The sequence below is a fragment of the Hippopotamus amphibius genome, chromosome 6 (genome assembly GCF_030028045.1).
Source record: "Hippopotamus amphibius kiboko isolate mHipAmp2 chromosome 6, mHipAmp2.hap2, whole genome shotgun sequence".
NCBI lineage: Eukaryota > Metazoa > Chordata > Mammalia > Artiodactyla > Hippopotamidae > Hippopotamus > Hippopotamus amphibius.
Window position 1 is genome coordinate 121,915,625 of NC_080191.1, and position 20,455 is coordinate 121,936,079.

The 20,455-nt window shown below is 36.9% G+C and overlaps 1 protein-coding gene across 3 annotated transcripts in view; it reads right to left on the reverse strand.

The window, feature by feature from the left end:
• Nucleotides 1-20,455, reverse strand: part of TFDP2 (transcription factor Dp-2) — a 168,394-nt gene that overhangs the window by 32,854 nt on the left and 115,085 nt on the right. For all 3 annotated transcript variants that reach the window (XM_057738179.1, XM_057738178.1, XM_057738180.1), the window contains 3 exons: nt 17,026-17,129; nt 12,105-12,226; nt 10,537-10,584 (listed from right to left, as the gene is read on the reverse strand). In XM_057738179.1, coding sequence (XP_057594162.1) covers nt 10,537-10,584; nt 12,105-12,226; nt 17,026-17,129 — 274 coding nt within the window. The remainder of the gene's footprint in view (nt 1-10,536; nt 10,585-12,104; nt 12,227-17,025; nt 17,130-20,455) is intronic.

Genomic DNA, 20,455 nt, shown 5'->3' on the forward strand with positions numbered 1-20,455 from the left:
TCTTGACCATCCATATGTCTTCTTTGGAGAAATGCCTCTTTAGGTCCTCTGCCCACTTTCTGATTGGGTTGTTTTTTTGATATTGAGCTGCATGAACTGTTATATATTTTGGAGATTAATCCTTTGTTGATTCATTGGCAAATATTTTCTCCCATTCTGAGCATCGTCTTTTTGTCTTGTTTATGGTTTCCTTTGCTGTGCAAAAGCTTTTAAGTCTCATTAGGTCCCATTTGTTTATTTTTGCTTTTATTTCCATTATTCTAGCAGGTGGGTCAAAAAAGATCTTCCTATGATTTATGTCAAAGAGTGTTCTTCTTATGTTTTCCTCTAGGAGTTTTATAGTGTCTGGCCTTACATTTAGGTCTTTAATCCATTTTGAAGTTTTTTTTTGTGTATGGTGTTAGGGAGTGTTCTAATTTCATTCTTTTACATGTAGCTGTCCAGTTTTCCCAGCACCACTTATTGAAGAGACTGTCTTTTCCCCATTGTATATCCTTGCCTCCTTTATCATAGATTAGTTGACCATAGGTGCATGGGTTTATCTCTGGGCTTTCTATCCTGTTCCATTGACCTATAATTCTGTTTTTGTGCCAGTACTATATCATCTTGATTACTGTAGTTTTGTAGTATAGTCTGAAGTCAAGGAGTCTGATTCCTCCAGCTCCGTTTTTTGCTGTTGTTGTTTTGTTTTTTGTTTTTTGATTCTCAAGATTGCTTTGGGTATTCAGGGTCTTTTGTGTCTCCATACCAAATTTGGGGGTTTTTGTTCTAGTTGCCAAATGGCAAATTACCAAATGCCACTGGTAATTTGATAGAGATTGCACTGAATCTGTAGATTGCTTTGGGTAGTATAGTCATTTTCACAATATTGATTCTCCCAATCCAAGTATATCTCTCCATCTGTTTGTGTCATCTTTGATTTCTTTCATCAGTGTCTTATAGTTTTCTGAGTACAGGTCTTTTATCTCCTCAGGTAGGTTTATTCCTAGGTATTTTATTCTTTTTGTTGCAGTGGTGAATAGGATCATTTCCTTAATTTCTCTTTCTGATCATTTGTTGTTAGTGTATAGTAATGCAAGAGATTTCTGTTAATTTTGTATCCTGCAACTTTATCAAATTCACTGATTAGCACTGTAGCTTTCTGGTGGCATCTTTAGTATTTTCTATGTATAGTATCATGCCATCTGCAAACAGTGACAGTTTTACTTCTTTTCCAATTTGGATTCCTTTTATTTCTTTTTCTTCTCTGACTGATGTGGCAAGGACTTCCAAAACTATGTTGAATAGTAGTGGCGAGAGTGGACATCCTTGTCTTGTTCCTGACCTCAGAGGGAATGCTTTCAGTTTTTCACCAATGAGAATGATGTTTGCTGTGGGTTTGTCATATATGGCTTTTATTATGTTGAGTTGTTTCCTCTATGCCCACTGTCTAGACAATTTTTATCATAAATGGGTGTTGAATTTTGTCAAAACCTTTTTTTATCTATTGAGATGATCATATGGTTTTTATTCTTCAATTTGTTAATATGGAGTATCACAAGGATTGATTTGCATATATTGAAAAATCCCTGCACTCCTGGGATAAACCCCACTTGATCATGGTGTATGATCCTTTTAATGTGTTGTTGGATTCTGTTTGTTAGTATTTTGTTGAGGATTTTTGCATCTATATTAATGAGTCATATTGGTCGATAATTTTCTCTTTTTGTAGTATCTTTGTCTGGTTTTGGTATCAGGGTGATGATGACCTCGTAGAATGAGTTTGGAAGTGTTCCTTCCTCTGCAATTTTCTGGAAGAGCTTGAAAAGGATGGGTGTTAGCTCTTCTCTAAATGTTTGACAGAATTGACTCTGAAGCCATCTGGTCCTGGACTTTTGTTTGTTGGAAGATTTTTAATCACAGTTTCAATTTCATTACTTGTGATTGGTCTGTCCATATTTTCTATTTCTTCCTGATTCAGTCTTGGAAGGTTATACCTTTCTAAGAATTTGTCTATTTCTTCCAGGTTGTCCATTTTATTGGCATATAGTTGCCTGTAGTAGGCTCTTATGATGCTTTTTATTTCTGCAGTGTGCACTGTAACTTCTGTTTCATTTCTAATTTTATTGATTTGAGTCCTCTCCCTCTTTCTTGATAAGTCTAGCTAAAAGTTTATGAATTTTGTTTATCTTAAAGAACCAGCTTTTAGTTTTATTGATCTTTGCTATTGTTTTCTTTGTCTCTACTTCATTTATTTCTGCTCTGAACTTTATGGTTTCTTTCCTTCTACTAACTTTGGGTTTTGTTTGTTCTTCTTTCTCTAGTTCCTTCTGGTGTAAGGTTAGATTGTTTATTGGGGATTTTTCTTGTTTCTTGAGGTAGGATTGTATTGCTATAAACTTCCCTCTTAGAACTGCTTTTGCTTCATCCCATAGGTTTTGGATTGTCGTGTTTTCGTTGTCATTTGTCTCTAGGTATTTTTTGATTCCCTCTTTGATTTCTTCAGAGATCTATTGGTTATTTAGCAGCATATTATTTAGCCTCCATGTGTTTGTGTTTTTTACGGCTTTTTTTTCCCTGTAATTTATTTCTAATCTCATAGTGCTGTGGTCAGAAAAGATGCTTGATATGATTTCAATTTTCTTAAATTTACTGAGACTTGATTTGTGACTCAAGATGTCATACGTCCTGGAGAATGTTCTGTGTGCACTTAAGAAGAAAGTGTACTCTGCCATTTAAGGATGGAATGTTCTATAAATATCAATTAAATTACTCTGATCTATTGTGTCATTAAAGCTTTTGTTTCCTTATTAATTTTCTGTCTGGATGATCTGTCCATTGGTGTAAGTGGGGTGTTAAAGTCCCCCACTATGTTTGTGTTACTGTTGATTTCCTCTTTTATAGCTATTAGCATCTGCCTTATGTATTGAGGTGCATATATATTTATAATTGCTGTTATCTCTTCTTCTTGGATTGAACCCTTGATCATTATGTAGTGTCCTTCCTTGTCTCTTGCTACATTCTTTATTTTAAAGTCTATTTTATCTGATATAAGTATTGCTACTCCAGCTTTCTTTTGATTTCCATTTCCATGGAATATCTTCTTCCATCCCCTCACTTTCCGTCGTATGTTTCCCTAGGTCTGAAGTGGGTCTCTTGTAGACAGCAAATATATGGGTCTTGCTTTTCTATCCATTCAGCCAGTCTGTGTCTTTTGGTTGGAGCATTTAATTCATTTACACTGGAAGTAATTACTTATATGTATGTTCCCATTACCATTTTCTTTTTTTAAAATTAGTTAATTAACAAATTTATTTATTGGCTGTGTTGGGTCTTCATTGCTGCACATGGGCTTTCTCTAGTTGTGTGAGTGGGGACTACTCTTCATTGTGGTGAGTGGGCTCCTCACTGCTGTGGCTTCTCTTGTTGCAGAGCATGGACTCTAGGTGCATGGGCTTCAGTAGTTGTGGCTCACGGGCTCTGAAGCACAGGCTCAATAGTTGTGGCTCACAGGCTTAGTTGCTCCGTGGCATGTGGTATCTTCCTGAGGCAGGCATCGAACCAGTGTTCCCTGCACTGGCAGGAGGATTCTTAACCACTACACCACCTAGGAGTCCCCATTTTCTTAATTGTTTTCGGTTTGTTTTTGTAGGTCCTTTTCTTCTCTTGTGTTTCCCACTTAGAGAACTTACTTTAGCATTTGTTGTAGGCTGGTTTGGTGGTGCTGAATTCTCTTAGTTTTTGCTTGTTTGTAAAGCTTTTGATTTTGCTGTCAAATCTGAATGAGATCCTTGCTGGGTAGAGTATTCTTGGTTGTAGGTTCTTCCCTTTCATCACTTTAAATATATCGTGCCACTCCCTTCTGGCTTGGAGTTTCTGCCAAGAAATCAGCTGTTAACTTTATGGGAGTTCCCTTGTATGTTATTTGTTGTTTTTTCCTTGTTGCTTTTAATAATTTTTCTCTGTCTTTAATTTTTGTCAACTTGACTACTATATGTCTTGGCATGTTTCTCCTTGGGTTTATCCTGCCTGGGACTCTCTGCACTTCCTGGACTTGGGTGGCTATTTCCTTGCCCATGTTAGGTTAAGTTTTCAACTATAATCTCTTCAAATATTTTCTCAGGTCCTTTCTCTCTCTTCTTCTTTTGGGACCCCTATAATGCGAATGTTGGTGCATTTAATGTTATCCCAGAGGTCTCTTAGGCTGTCTTCAGTTCTTTTCATTCTTTTTTCTTTATTCTGTCCCACGGTGTGACTTCCACCATTCTGTCTTCCAGGTCAATTATCCGTCTTTCTGCCTCAGTTATTCTGCTATTGATTCCTTCTAGTGTATTTTCCATTTCAGTTATTGTATTGCTTGTCTCTGTTTGTTCTTTAATTCTTCCAGTTCTTTGTTAAATATTTCTTGCATCTTTTTGATCTTTGCATCCAGTCTTTTTCCAAGGTCCTGGATCATCTTCACTATCATTGTTCTGAATTCTTTTTCTGGAAGGGTGCCTATCTCCACTTCATTTAATTGTTTTTCTGGGGTTTTATCTTGATCCTTCATCTAGTACAAAATCCTCTGCCTTTTCATTGTCTTTTTCTGTGACTGTGGTTTTCGTTCCACAGGCTGCAGGATTACAGTTCTTTTAAGTTTATTTTTTTTGTTTTGTTTTTTTGGCACACGGGCTTAGTCGCTCCGTGGCATGTGGGATCTTCCTGGAGCAGGGATCAAACCTGTGTCCCCTGCATTGGCAGGCAGATTCTTAACCACTGCGCCACCTAGGAAGCCCTGCAGGATTACAGTTCTTGCTACTACTGTTTGCCCTCTGGTGGATGAGGCTATCTAAGAGGCTTGTGTACGTGTCCTGATGGGAGGGACTGGTGGTGGGTAGAGCTGGGTGTTGCTCTGGTGGTCAGAGCTCAGTAAACTTTAATCTACTTCTCTGCTGATGGATGGGGCTGAGTTCCCTCCCTGTTGGTTGTTTGGCCTGAGGTGACCCAGCACTGGAGCTTACAGGCTCTTTGGTGGGGCTAATGGCGGACTCTGGGAGAGCTCATGCCAATGAGTACCTCCCAGACTTCTGCTGCCAGTGTCCTTGTCCCCACGTTAAGCCACGGCCGCCCCTTGCCTCTGCAGGAGACCCTCCAACACTAGCAGGTAGGCCTGGTTCAGTCTCCTATGGGGTCACTGCTCCTTCCCCCTGGATCCTGGTGTAGACACTACTTTGTGTGTGCCCTCCAAGAGTGGAGTCTCTGTTTCCCCCAGTCCTGTGGAAGTCCTGCAATCAAATCCTGCTGGCCTTCAAAGTCTGATTCTCTGGGGATTCCTTCTCCCATTACCAGACCCCCAAGTTGGAAAGCCTGACATGGGGCTCAGAACTCTCACTCCAGTGGGTGGACCTCTGTGGCATAATTGTTCTCCAGTTTGTGAGTCACCCACCCAGCAGTTATGGGATTTGATTTTATTGCAATTGCGCACCTCCTACTGTCTCATTGCAGCTTCTCCTTTGTCTTTGGATGTGGGGTATCTTTTTTGGTGAGTTCCAGTGTCTTCCTGTCAATGACTGCTCTGCAGTTAGTTGTGATTCTGGTGCTCTCACAAGTGGGAGTGCTCTTCTATTATTTTTTTACACAAAAAATTTCAATATGATCCTAAGAGCTGGGGATTAAAAATGGGTATTCACTTCATCATCTCAAACTGGAAGCTCCCTATCTAAATCTTAAATAAGCAGAGTTTATACATTTCCTTAAAACCTGAGCTCTTTGAAACACCAAGACTCCCTCTCCAAATAACACCAAAATCTGGCCACAAGATATAAAGGCCATCATCGCCATTAGTCCCTAAATCAAAAACAAACACACACACACAAACTAAAAACAAAACCCAAAAAAACACAGTAGGAAGCATTCTTTACCAAATAAAACCATATGAGAAATTTTAAAATATTTAAGAAAATAAAACTACTAATATAGCACAGTTTGAAAAGCATGTTATATTTTATTTCATTTGAAGTATTCATAATTTCATATTCATATTTCATTTGAAGTATTTAAAAGAATTGTTCCCAAGGAATAAAAAGTATCTCTTTTTCCAGGCACTTAACTAGAATCCACAACCACTGTCTTTTTATATTTTCTCATAATAACATATTTATTTATAAAAGCAATATAAAACCAAAATTTGTAGAATAACAGTATACTCCAGGTACAAGTTATAATAAATGTATTCCATTTAAATGAGAAATTATATATAATATACAATAAAAACTTCCTTTCTCATTAAAGTAAGTCAACCAGAATGTTTAAATGAGCAAAATAATTCAGTAATTTAGTAAAATAATTCAGGGGAAAAAAAACCAACCCAAAGCCCTCTTTCCTGTATATACATATCCATTGTATGTGGGAGGGGGAAATGGGAAATAACTGCTGATCACGTACATATTTTCACTCTCTCCCCTCCGGTTATGTCATCCAGGCCTGTGACTATTTACAAGCTGAGGATACTTATACACTAATGCTATCATCACTTAGATAACTAATAAACCTCTCAAACTTCACATGTCCACAACAAAACTCAATTCCTCCCCAAACCTACTTCTAACTAGAGTAAGTCTAAATGGCATCAATAGTCACCCAGCTCTTACTGCAAAAAAACAAGTCATCCTTTATTTCTCTCTTTCCTTCATTCAATCTATCAATAAATCCTGTTGGTTCTACCTCCAGATTTTATCCATTTTTCCCCCTCATCTCCACTGCCAGGGCACTGTCTCCTGCAATAGCCTCGTAATTGAGTTCTCTGCTTCTGCACTTATCTCTCTTGGAGCCAATTTCCCCCTCAGCAATCAGTGTAAATGAGATCACGTCACTTCCCTGCTTAAAACCCTGTTTAAAATAAAAACCAGATTCTCTACCATGACCTACAAAGGGCTTTCATGCTCTGATCCCTGCCTACCTCTCCATCCTCATCTCATATCACTCTCTGACTTTCTCACTGTCTCCAAGCCACTGTGCTTCCCCAAGCACAACAACCTGGTTCCTCACTTTGGAAGCTCTGTCTACATCTGCCATTCCCTCTGCCTAGAATCCTTGGCTCCCCAAGGGTATTTACATGCCTGTCTTCCTTGCATTCAAATGTCACCCTCTTAGAAAGGCCTTTCTAAGGTAGCCACCATCCTTCCAGCACTCTACAAATCATCCTTCTTAGTTTTCTGCATACTACCTATCACAATCTAAAATTATCTTATTTGTTCATTACTCCCCTACCCCAAATATAGCTCTTTAAGGGCAGAGACTTATCTATCTTGTTTATTATTCTTGTCAATGCCTAGAACATACCAACATTTAGCAAATATTCAAAATATTTGTTGAATAAACAAACTTCATAAACACCATTGAGACAGTACATATTAAGCAGATATCAATTATATTGATTTTTTTATTAGCTTATCATAGTTTAAATTATAATAGTTTATTATAAATTATTAATTTATTGCAAATGAAAGGGTTTTAACTGTATTTCAACAGGAAAAAAAGAGAAAAATCTTAAGATTACATGAGCACAAAGGAAGAGTGAAACACCATTATGGTAAACCCTAGTCATTTAAGAAATGAATAAAGTAAAACATACATAGGCTATTGCCACTGTCCGTCATATACCCAGGACCTTCTTTCCCCTAAGAGATCCCAAATAGGTCCCTCCCTATTTGGAAGAGATGCATTTAGAAGACACCACCAGATTCTGTCCAAAGGGAGAAAGAGAAAATGAACCAAACATCTCTCAGGATCAAAACCCCAGGCAAGGCTAGAAAAGGGGTTTTCACAGCTCCTTCCACAAGTTCTTTGCAAAGAAGTCCAGTGGGTCAGAACACAGGGGAAAAACTAATGAGAATCCGTCAGTGGATCCTTTACCCATCAACAGAATTTCTTCAGAAACTGACTTGCTCTTGCAGATGAAACTGACAAAGGAACATACTTAAAGTTGTACTGTCAAGTGGTAAGATGAGGATAAAATGCTTATATTTATCCATGTGGAAGTATGTGACATACACATGTATATAGGATAGTAAATCAACATATAAGACATTGAACAGATAAAGATTGGTTTGTGGTTGAGTGCTGGCTATTTGAAGCTCAGCACTGGGAGAAAGGGAATCGAAGACTTTTCACAGCATCACAGAAAAACACACAAATCTGGAGGAAAGGAACATTTGTAAGAACAACAACAAAAGAAGAAAACCACATGCAGTAATCTTTGTGGTTTGATTAGGGAGAGGGATGGGATTCATTACAGAAAAGTTATATTAAAGAATAAAAAGAGAATCATAAAAAAGCACTAGGAAAAAAGGCCACTGAACCAAATGCAGAAAGGGAAAGTTGAATCAATGGCTATACCAACAGATTTAATCTGGCACTTTTGTATGTGCTCTTCAGAGTTTTCTCTCTTATGAAGAATAAAAAGAATCTTCTTTTTTATATTATTTGCAATACAGAGGTGCCACCAATCCTTACTAATGAATAGTTCTGATTTAAGGCCTTAAACAGTGCTAAATATATGGTTAAAAACGTATGCTGCTGCCCTTTCCAAGAATAAAATGGAAAAACAAACAAGCAAACAAACAAACAAACAAACCCAACAGTATGAGCCGGGAAAATTAATCTCCATCAGAGAGAAAAGACCACCTTGCCATATATTTCCATATGATACAGCCATTCCTCAGCTATGATTTTACCTGTTCAAAATAGTTAAGATTTGAGAGGTAAACAACAAAGGCCACCAAGGAACTAAAGCAGAGCTAGTGTCAATACAAGAAAACACACATTCTTTTATACAGCCCCAAGCTCCTCACTCAGAGCCTATTCACTTTTATTTTGAGAGAATTCTAACAGCTCTGGCCAAGTAGTTTCTCAATGCACAGCAAATTAGAGATAGCAACTACAAATGGGGGAAACAAAACTATTGTATCGAAAGCAGACAACCTAGCTGGAGAAAGGAGACAAAAACACCGCTGAAAAAAGCAATTCCGAAATCTTAGAATCAAAAGTAAATTTCCCTGGATTATATGCTTTAAAAAGACGAAGTTTATAAAAATAGAACTACCATATGACCCAGCAATCCCACTGCTGGGCATATACCCAGAGAACACCATAATTCAAAAAGACACATGCACACCAATGTTCATTGCAGCACTATTGACAATAGCCAGGACATGGAGGCAACCTAAATGTCCATCGACAGATGAATGGATAAAGAAGATGTGGTACATATATACAATGGAATATTACTCAGCTGTGAAAAGCAATGAACCTGGGACATTTTTAGAGACATGGATGGACCTAGAGACTGTCATACAGAGTGAAGTGAGTCAGAAAGAGAAAAACAAATATCGTATATTAACACATATATGTGGACTATAGAAAAATGGTACAAATCAACAAGTTTGCAAGGCAGAAATAGAGCCACAGATGTTGAGAACAAACATATGGACACCAAGTGGGGAAAGTGGGGAGGGTTGGGGGAGAATGAATTGGGAGATTGGGATACCAAACTGTACACTCTAAATATATGCAGTTTATTGTAAAAAATAAAAAATTATAAAAATAAAAAATAAAAAGCATTGCTGGAAAGGTTTTATCTAAAATAGTAACTATCTTACTTCAGAATTCAACAGCCTCTGCAATTACATGTCTTATTTTAACACAGTGTGACGTGAATATGATACTCAGTAGAGTGGCTTGTGTGGAACACTGAACTTAAGTTCAAATAATGACCCTAAAGTGACAGTTTTCAATCCTGGAGTTTCTGACTTAGTAGGCAATTATAGTTTATTCAACAGACCACAGATGATTCTGATGCACACCAAGAACTGAAAACCACTGTCCTAATAGTCTAAGGAAAGGTTATATTACACTCGATGTCTTATTTAAGAAAGGGAGGTGTAATGTACAACATGATAGATTAACTTTGCTGTATGTTATATATGAAAGTTGTTAAGAGAGTAAAGCCTAATTGTTCTCATCACAAGAAAAAGATTTTTAACCTAATTTCTTTAATTTTGTACCTATATGAGATGTTAGATGTTCACTAAACTTACTGTCATAATCACTTCATGATGTATGTAAATCAAATCATTATGCTATATACCTTAAACTTACACAGTGTTGTGTGTCAATTATATCTCAATAAAATGGGAAGACAAAAAAAAGGTGTGAAAATTTACTATGCTCTTTAAATGTGTTCAGTGAAACTTGTTTTTAAAAAGTTTGTGTATTTTGGGGTAAAAGGGAGTATTCACTTTGGCAGAACACTTCAACTCCCAAAGGAGGGAGTGGGCTAAATGGCATACTGACAATAGACAATCTACTCACAGAATAATATCTTTTGAGACCACACAAATATAATAAATTTATGTAATGATGAGTGAAGCAGAATACTCAGTGTAGAATGAAATAACAGTAGAAACCCAACGAAGTTAAAGTTACATGAAAAAAACATCTCATTACTTAGAGTCTGGGTACCAAACTCCTCTCTGTGTGGTAGCATCTCCTAAACAAAATACTTAAATTTATACTCACCTTTCTGAAAAATCAGAGTCTATGAATTCTCTAGCCCGTTTTCTATCACTGAAAAGAAAAAAGATATCGTAAAAAGAACATGCATAAAGAACTTTATTTCATGAATAATTTATTGTAACTTGTCTAATTGCACACTGAATATATCCAAACACAAAACTAACAAATATAAAAGATATGTGCATAAAATAAAATTTTAAATTTTATCATTGAACCAAGAAATCACAACATAATAGAGTTTGAAATGAACTCAATGACTCTTCAGGGAGGAAGATACTGCAGATTTATAAAGGAGAAAGCACAGAAAAGTTTTATTCACTCTCAGATAACTGACTATAAAAACATTAGATAATCATACTACCCCGAGTATAAGCACAGCTGGTGTTGAAAATAGCCAACCCAGGTCATCTCCAAAGTAGGCCAACACTACCAGCACAGGCTGGGCCTTCATTAAATTCTCTCTCAAGGCTATGAAAAAATTCAAGGTAACCTTTAGCCCTACATGAGAATGTTGTTAAGGACTGAATAAAGGCCATGGAATTACAGGTGATTGGGTCACTTCATCTTACTTGATAATGGAAAAGACATTATGTATGAATATGAAACTCTTCTGTCTCTAATATGTGTGTGTACAACTTAAAAGCACTTTGCCAGGATTGGTATTTCATTCATTTTTTTAATATCCTTGAAGCAAGGAGAGTCTTACTCAACCAAGATTTACTGTATGCTTGCTACAACTCACAACTGTAAGCCAATGACAGAACCACAAGTGTTGCATGCCACCCTGGAAATAACTTCTAAAGTGACAAAATAAAACTTTGGGTCATTTATTTTACTATTTCTTTTTCTTTTATTGAAGGATGAGATGTTAAAGTGATAAGGAGTGGAGAAAGGTTGAATAAGGGTATTTTACAGGTTAAGATGAAACATGTAGAGATTTAATACTAAAAGCGGCAAATGAGTAACAAACAAGGGATACTGATTTAACTGCCAGTGTTTAAAAAGAATCAAGATAAAACTCAATGAGAGTTCTAATTTATTTGTCCTCTTTTTCCCAGTTCTAGTTTTAAAGGAAATAATGCTGGTTTTAAGGGGAAATTCTGACTGTGTGTGTGTGTATGTGTGTGTGTCTGTCTGTGTATCCATCCATCCATCTATATCTCCTTTCTTATGTTTATTAAAACAATATAAAATGTAGTTTTTACGTCTCCAAAACAGCTAAATGTCATAATCACAAAAAGTAGTCTTATCTCCTTTCTTATGTTTGTTAAAACAATATAAAACGCAGTTTTTACATCTCTAAAGCAGCTAAATGTCATAATCACAAAAAGGAGTCTTTTTTCAGAGTTGAAGAAAGAAGATTCAGTTACAAGTTATTGTTCTATTTTTTCTGTTTAAAAATGGTTGCTCCAGAGCTGATTTATATCTAAGATATAAAGTGAAATAAAATAGGTGACATTATTGGTTTTTAAGATCATAAAACAAGAACAGAGACAAGACAGTGAGAAAAAAAGCTTAGAACTTAAAAAAAAACAGTTTTTAAAAACGGTAATTTGCAGTACCACTCTTACCCAGGGACCCAGCCAGTAGCTTCTGCGATGTGTGTCTGAGTAACCATTGCTGGTGCAGGGGTATATGGACTCCCAATCAGAACACTTCCTGAACTGGCTAGTCTCTGTGGTGTGCTTATAATCTGTAAAGTTGGGACAAAGAAAAAAATATTCATAGTTGTTGAGGAAAACGTACAGGCAGAAAATAATGCTGAATGCTAACCTATACATAAGGAGGAAACCTTACTGTCTAAAGTGTACTTAATATCAATCATCTAAATATAAGCAATACCTTTGATCCACTTATATCCTAAGATCTTAAAGTAAAAGTATCCTGAATACTGATATGAAGTCACAATGTAGATTTCAGCAAATGAATAGCAATTGGGAAGGGTTAAGCTGGCAACTGACAACATTTCAGAAAAATGAAAACCTGTTTTGAAATTATGAAAACTGCAGTTGAACTTGATTTATTAGAACTAGGGTAACAGCGAATTAGATCTTCAAAGTCTAAAACATACAAAGACATTATACAATTTGGATTCTTATACAGATGCAATTTTATGGTTTTTGTATTTTATTTTATTTTTTAAGATTTGTTTTATTATTTATTTATTTCTTGGCTGAGCTGGGTCTTTGTTGCTGCGCGTGGGCTTTCTCTAGTTGCAGCATGCGGGGCCTACTCTTCGCTGCGGTGCGCGGGCTTCTCATTGTGGTAGCTTCTCTTGCTGCAGAGCATGGGTCTAGGCATTCGGGCTTCAACAGCTGAAGCGCGTGGGCTCGGTAGTTGTAGTTCACAGGCTCTAGAACACAGGCTCAGTAGTTGTGGCGCACGGGCTTCGCTGCTCTGCGGTATGTGGGATCTTCCCGGACCAGGGATCGAACCTGTGTCCCCTGCACTGGCAGGTGGATTCTAAACCACTGCGCCACCAGGGGAGCCACTTATCTGTTTTTATCAAGAGCATTTCTTCATGGCATTAAATATTCTTTGAAGACATTTTAAAAACCATAAAACATTCTGCCATGTGGATTAATTATCCCGTTAGTTTTATAAATATTCAAATATTCAGTATTATACATAATGCTGTGATAAACATTTTTATAAAATGATCTTGGCTTTAATTTCTATTTCCTACAGATAGACACCATCCTTAATGGAACTAAGGATATGGGCTTTTAAAAAACGTTTCTTTACCAAATTGCTTTCCAGGTCTTATAGTTATCATTGGTGAACAGTACATGTTTTTCCAAAAATGTCTATAACAATACAAAAAATAATATAATTAATTAAATAAAGGCACGTTCCAGGGAATGGGGTATTAATGGGGCTAGGGAGATGTTACTACATACAAATGCTTAGCAAATCACTTTAATAAGTTAATTCTATAGTTTAAAAAAACAGAAAAACAGAAGAACAACAAATACTGACAGATGTCTGAGGAATTCTGATTCTCATAATATGCCAAAGATTATTAAACAGGGCATTCAGAAGTCTGTCTCATGAGAAAATCTGAACACTAGAAGAGGTGTTTGTACCTCCTAGGCCTCCACATATTCTACACCACCTTCTCACTTCCACTTCAATGCAAGATTTTTAAAGGTAGAGAGCGTTTGCAGGGCCTACCATAGTGCTAGGAGACACTCACAGAAAAGAATCAATAAATATTTACTGAACTGAGACAGAAGACCCAACTTTAAAATGATGGGAAAAAGTAGCTTCTCTGTTCATTGATATGCTAGAAAGGAGCATATAAAATCCAGTAAGAAAATACAACATAAAGGGCATAGTTCTCACCAATCACTACATCACACATTCAGATGTTCCCTATCACACTGACCCTGAGTGTGACAGCTTGAGAGGGAACATCTGAGATCCGTCTCTAGTCTGCTCTATTCCTAGAACAGGAGTCTCCACAAACTCTAAGCACTCCGACTTGCCCCTGAGACAGACTGTATTACTTGTGCAGTATTATTACTAAGGAGTTTTTTTTCTTTATCTGCTATTAGAATCCTACAGGCTCAGTTTTACTTGATTTAAAGGGCTTTGTAGAAGAAAAAAAGAAGAAAGCAGGAAGGAAAACGGGACACAGAGAAAAGCTGGTTATCTTTATTGAGAATGACTTTGGAAATAAATTATTATATTCCAGTTTATTTTTTCTTCCTCAATGTCAGATTGTCAGCTGCTATTCTTTGCTGATCTGAGAGTAATTAGCAATACTCTCTGTTCTTTTCTCTTAGCACAGGGTCTGGTACATAGTAAGTCCCTAACAAACATTTCATGAACAAACCAACTGGCGGGATGCTAGACTTGAACTGGAACAAGTTATAAGTCCCTACAAGATGCAGTAAATTCTTAAACTAGGACAGTGACAGTTAGTCTCAAGAAACAAAACCAAAGGGAAGTTAACAGAACTTGATCAACCAACGAACACAGGAAAATTAGCTCATGCAGGGGATAAGTCACACATACTCTATAAAACTGAACTGTAACTTTGAAATCCCAAACTAAAATAATATTTAGTTGATCTGATAAAGAAACTGAACATTTATTTCAAATTTCAGTCTCCCCCACCTCCCCACAAAAACCCCTAGATATTCTTAATTTAAATGTAATCATGTGGTTTCTTTGACAATAGACTACAGTTAGCCTATGAAAATCATACAGCAACTGAACCTCATTCTGAAGATTTTCTACCTTCAGTCAAGATACCTTATGTACTACTGCCATCTACAGTAAGAAGAGGCAAGAGAGCATCTATATTCTGAAAAGAAAGAACCTGTACAACTATAAAGTGTTATATTAAAGGATTTCATTATTTGACAAAATTTTCATTTTCACTGTAAGAAACATGCAGTTTTTTCCCATGTTAAAATAATCATGAGATTATCAGACACACACCAGATACCTTTTTTTTCCTTTTAAACTTTTTGTTTTATATTGGAGTATAGGCAATTAACAATGATGTGGTAGTATTCAGGTGCATAGCAAAGCAACTCAGCCATACATGTACACGTATCCATTCTCCCCCAAACTCCCCTTCCATAAAACCAGATACTTTGAAAAAAAAAAAAAGTATCCCAAACTAAAGCAATTACTGCTAAACTAGTTTTTATAAACATAGAAAATAACTTTTTTCTCAAGGCCTTTTGAAATTTCTATCTACCATGAAGACTTGGCTTTCAGAGGGACAAGTAAAATTTAAAGGGCAAGTAGAGAAAGACAACTGTAAGAAGCAAACAGGTGAGGCTTTATTTAAGAATTTTCTAACAAAAAACTTTTCAAAAATCATGGATGGGAGGCTGAATGTGAGAGGACAACGTTCAAAAGAGACAAGCAAGAGGAGAGAGAAGTGGCTCTCGTTGGGGTTCCACGATATACTAGGAAATCAAATTACAATAAATTAGAAAATCAAAAAGAAAACTCTGATTGCTGCCTAGGGACTCAGAACTACAAAAAACACCTCAGAATTACGGAGACAAGTAAAGGCCTTGGGTTGGCCTGTTTCAAAGGAGAGCCCCAAATCTCCTCTCCTTCTGGCCTCTGCTTTGCTGATTCTGAGGTCTGCAGTAATTGGGTACGTCTTATACATGACTACTTATCACTGTCAGAATGATGTGCAAAGGCTTGCGTGTACATTAGTTCAAACTGACAATGGGAAGAAAAATTATATGTTTCTACAAGAGGAATTCAAATTTGAGCCATAACAGCATCACTGAAATACCAAGAAGAAACAGTCTTTCAAAATAGAGGAGTACTGTAAGAGCAAAAGTCACGAAAGTTCACGTATGTTTGTTTAATTTTGATGTTTATATAATCACATTTCAAAATACCTACTTTCAAGTCAGGTGTACAATCTCTTCTGCACCTACTGTAGTGGCTGGTGAGGGGCAGATGCTTATAGCAAATGTTTGAAAATATACCCTGAACTACCTTGAAATGCGGACATTCACCTGAGCTTAAGTTTCTATGAGGCTTGGAGCTAGATGACATTCTTCACATAGTTACGGTGTTGTGCAACATCTTTAGCTTGGATTCTGCAGATGATTAACAGTGCTCAAGGGGTCAAGAAAAATGTCGTGTCTAGAATGTCTTAAGATCTCAAAGACCTTCCGAAGCCATTCAGTATGTTAAAAGAGATTTTTGTCTAAATAAGTGTGCATTTAACATAGTCCACAGTACTGTATATTACAAACAAAATTGACACATACTGCTCTATAGATAAGAAGATGTAAACACTGACAACGAAGAGTTATTGTTCTAATGTTTACGTACTTTTGCTAATGGTGGCTGAGGCTGTTTAAATTAGGTATAGTTTTTATATCAGCTGCATGCAACTCTGTTTATAAATACGGCTTTCTTAAAAGTGCTACATACTGTAAGCTCTAGCATAATTAATGGAATACCTTCAGAGCAACAGTTAAATATTTTCCATTTTAATTTTTTCTACTGCTAAAGATTAAAACGAATTGGTAAGCTGTTTCTTCCTAAATATCCTTTCATCAAAGAGTTTCAAATTAGTAGCTCCAGATATAGAGTAACTGTCAGGTCATATTCAATTTATATGAGAGTACACGGTTTACTGTAGTAAAGGTTATTTTACAAGAAAAAGAAAAAGGAGAATATAAAGCATAACAGATTTCAAATCAATGTAATGAAACAACTCAAAACAAGAGAAGCCTCATATAGGGAGCAAAAACTTTAATATAATACATTCAGAATCCACAGATTCAAATACATGAAAATTAAACATTGAAGAGTATGATGCCTTTCTTTTTCTTAAGACTAATCAGTTATATTCAAGTAAAAACAAAATTTTAAAACATAAGTGACTGAGATAAGAAATTAACTGGAATATTTGACAAGCATCTTTAATACAACTATCCTTTAAATTAGTCCTGCCTAAGCAAAGTTTCAAGTCCTAAGATATGATGATTTTCTTACCATTTGGGGTCCAACATTCACATTTATTGGTCCTAAGGTTTTTGGTAAAATCTTTGTTGGTGAGTTGGTGCTGGAAACTGGAAATGCCACAAATGAAACGTTACCTGAAATTATATCAAAACACTAGGTTAATGTTCTGCAATATCAAGGCCATCTTCTATCTATCTATATACATCCATGGCCCTAACCAGCTGTGATTAAATAATTTATAATTATCTTAATAAGGAAGTTAGGACCAAAAAGCCATACTGAAAAGCCAACCAACTACTGCTTTGTTGTAGTGAGGACAATCAGTCCTGCTGAACAGCGGATCTGTAAAATAAATTGTTGGATCTATATGACATCTACTGGATATTAAGTTGGTTTTTTAGAGGAAAAAATATTTTAAGAATTCATAATGCAAATCATAGTTTATATCAGAGTTGAGAATTCCAGTTAGATCTTCCTTAGAACAAAAAGAAATGCATGAAGTATAACATGAAATAAAATAAACATCTATTAGAATTTCTTTATAGTTATAACATTTTATACTAAAAGTTAACATGTTTTCAAAACGTTGAGTTGGCAGTTTTTTGAGATTTCATTACAGTGGAGAAATAAATATGATGCCACCTAGTTACTGATGGTGGAAACTATCATATAGTCTTTTGAAGTGATTTCAAAAACTTAAATTTCAAATTAAGGTAGCAAAGTGCCTTCCCCACAGATGGAAAGCCAACCAATAATTTTCTGAACTACCATGTCAACTACTTAACTTCTCTGGACAAACTGCAGTTTATCAATGTTTCTCTTAAAAGATAAGAGTATAATCCAATATTACAAACATGATCACACAGGAAGTGTGTGAAAGAGGGTCAATATTGAAACTCTAGGGAAAAAACAACTTTGAAGAGCAGGGCCCGAAAGACACCTTCTCACTCTCCCTGCCTCCAAAGCTAGCCCAACTCCTGAATGCCATTCTCTTTCTCATCTCCTAACTCTCTGTAGACCTCCTGCAGTAAGGAACTCAGGCCACTAGGCTCTTCTTCCTCAACCTGTGAACTGACCTGCAACCTCACGTATTTTTACTTATTTCTCCCTGAGTGGAAGATTCTCATAAAAATTACTTCTTTCATGTCTGCTCTGCACTTCCTGTCTTCTCAGGGAACTCATGCATCAATTATTTACGCTGTCTTCTGAGTTTTCAACTATACCACTGACTCCTTCCCTTCAATTTCTTTCTCTGCCCATCTGCCTTGTTTCATTTCCCCTCAAATTCTACATTTCAAAATCATATTTATTATCTTTCTCATGCCCAGTCAGCAAGGCCCAGTACCCAAATCTGCTTCTCCTGCTTCGTCTAGATCATCATGCACCCAGTGGCCCAAATCAGAAACCATCAACCCCTCCTCATTCAACCGACCACACAGCCTACTTGTTATCTCCTTACCCTGGTTCCTTTATGTTGCCGGTGCTTGTTTAATTTGGAACTTTATCAAATCTGGTTTGAACACAGTTACTCTGCAATTCAGAGGTTCACAACCCTGGCTGTGCAATGTTATTATCTGGGAAGCAATAAAAAATGCCAGTGTCTGGGTCTCACCCCAGAGCAGCTGATATGATTGAACTGGAGTCAACCTGGGCATCAGGCTGTTAAAGTTCTCCAGGTGGTTCCAAGGTGCAGCCATCTTCCCCGACTGGATATCCTATGTCAGAGAGCTTTCTTATCCCCTTCACACACCTGTGACAAACCAGTCTTTCCACTGATGAAACTGTTCTGGATGACACTCCCCTATTTAAGGCCTTCAGAGATTCCACAACACTTCCCAAATGCCTCTCAGACTCCTCAACACAGCACAAAAGCTCCTGTTAGGAGATCTCACCACTGCCTCCCTTCCCAGCTTCATCTTCAGCTACTCCGTCCACGTGTACACTACGCTCCAATCAGATTAAATACTCCGCAGTTCCAGAAAGGCCTCAGACCAACCACCCCACCTTTGGTGCACACCTTTCCTTCTGCTGGGAAGTCTCTCTCTCTCTGCTGGGATAACCTGTACCTTCCAGCACTTCAAAATGATACTCCATACCATTTTCTGAGCAATTACTACATGCCAGAGCCTTCTCCAGAGGCTTCCCACATATACATCATCTCATTAATGCTTAGGACAACAGTGTCCTGTATTACTACTGACTCCATTTTACCCATGAAGAAATTAAGACAGAATGAGGTTAAATAATTTGTACAAGGTCCCAGAGGCAGTGCCCTTCTGGCTTTTCATAAAATCTACTATTATTTACTTGTAATTCTACTATAAGTAGGCTGTGTTGTCAGCTTTGTATCCTAGCACCTGGTTTAGTTCCTGGCACCAAAGAGGTGCACAAAACAATAAAAACTGTTTGAGTTGCACAGATTGGAGCTATTACCTTTCCTAATCTGGATGCCATACTTCCTGTAATGTAGCCTAAATTGTATCTTCTGTTACTTTTTAACAGGTGAAATAAATTTAAACACCGGGTCCTTTGTTTATTGTTTTCAAAACATGACTGAACAACTGGTATTATCAAATAAAGTTTCCTTACTCTGTAACTGTGCAACTGATCTTTTATATAACATGCATATCTTATCAATTGCTAAACATTAAGGTTATTATCAAAATTCCCCAAATATGGTTATTCACCTGCTTAAGAATTCACTTAGCTGGAGAATACTAATCTATGATTCCAGAGGGAGGAACAGCTCTGTAATGGACAGACATGTGCCATGAACTCAGTCCCGGGCAGGAGGGGAGCACACCACTGATCCCTGTGAGGAAGGGCCCAGCCATGATAAAGCCTGGCTCTCAGATGGTTTTTCAAAACGACCTTAAGGGGACTTCCCTGGTGGCATAGTGGTTAAGAATCCACCTGCCAGTGCAGAGGACACAAGTTCGATCCCTGGTCCGGGAAGATCCCACATGCCATGAAGCAACTAAGCCCGTGTGCCACAACTACTGAGCCTGCGCTCTAGAGCCCGAGCTCCACAAGGAGAGAAGCCACTGCAATGAGAAGCCTGCGCTTGGCAATGAAGAGTAGCCCCCAATTGCTACCACTAGAGAAAGCCCACACGCAGCAACGAAGATCCAAGTCAGCCAAAAATAAATAAACAAATAAATAAATCTTGAAAAATAAATAAACAAGGCTGTTGAATGTTTAAGATAAGATCATCTGTGATACACCATGTTAGAGACAAAAGTTAAAAACTTGCAAAAAATCAGTGAAGCAAGAAACAAACAAAACAATAATTAAGGTTAGGGAATAGATCGACCCTAATTTGAAACTTAACAATAAAGAAAAATTAAGAATATAAAACTTAGTCAAAAAACAAAAAGAAAAACCTCATTAAAGCCAGATCTGTCATGCTAGTTAATATTAAAAAATTTAGATGGAACTTAATAAACTTAACAAATTGATT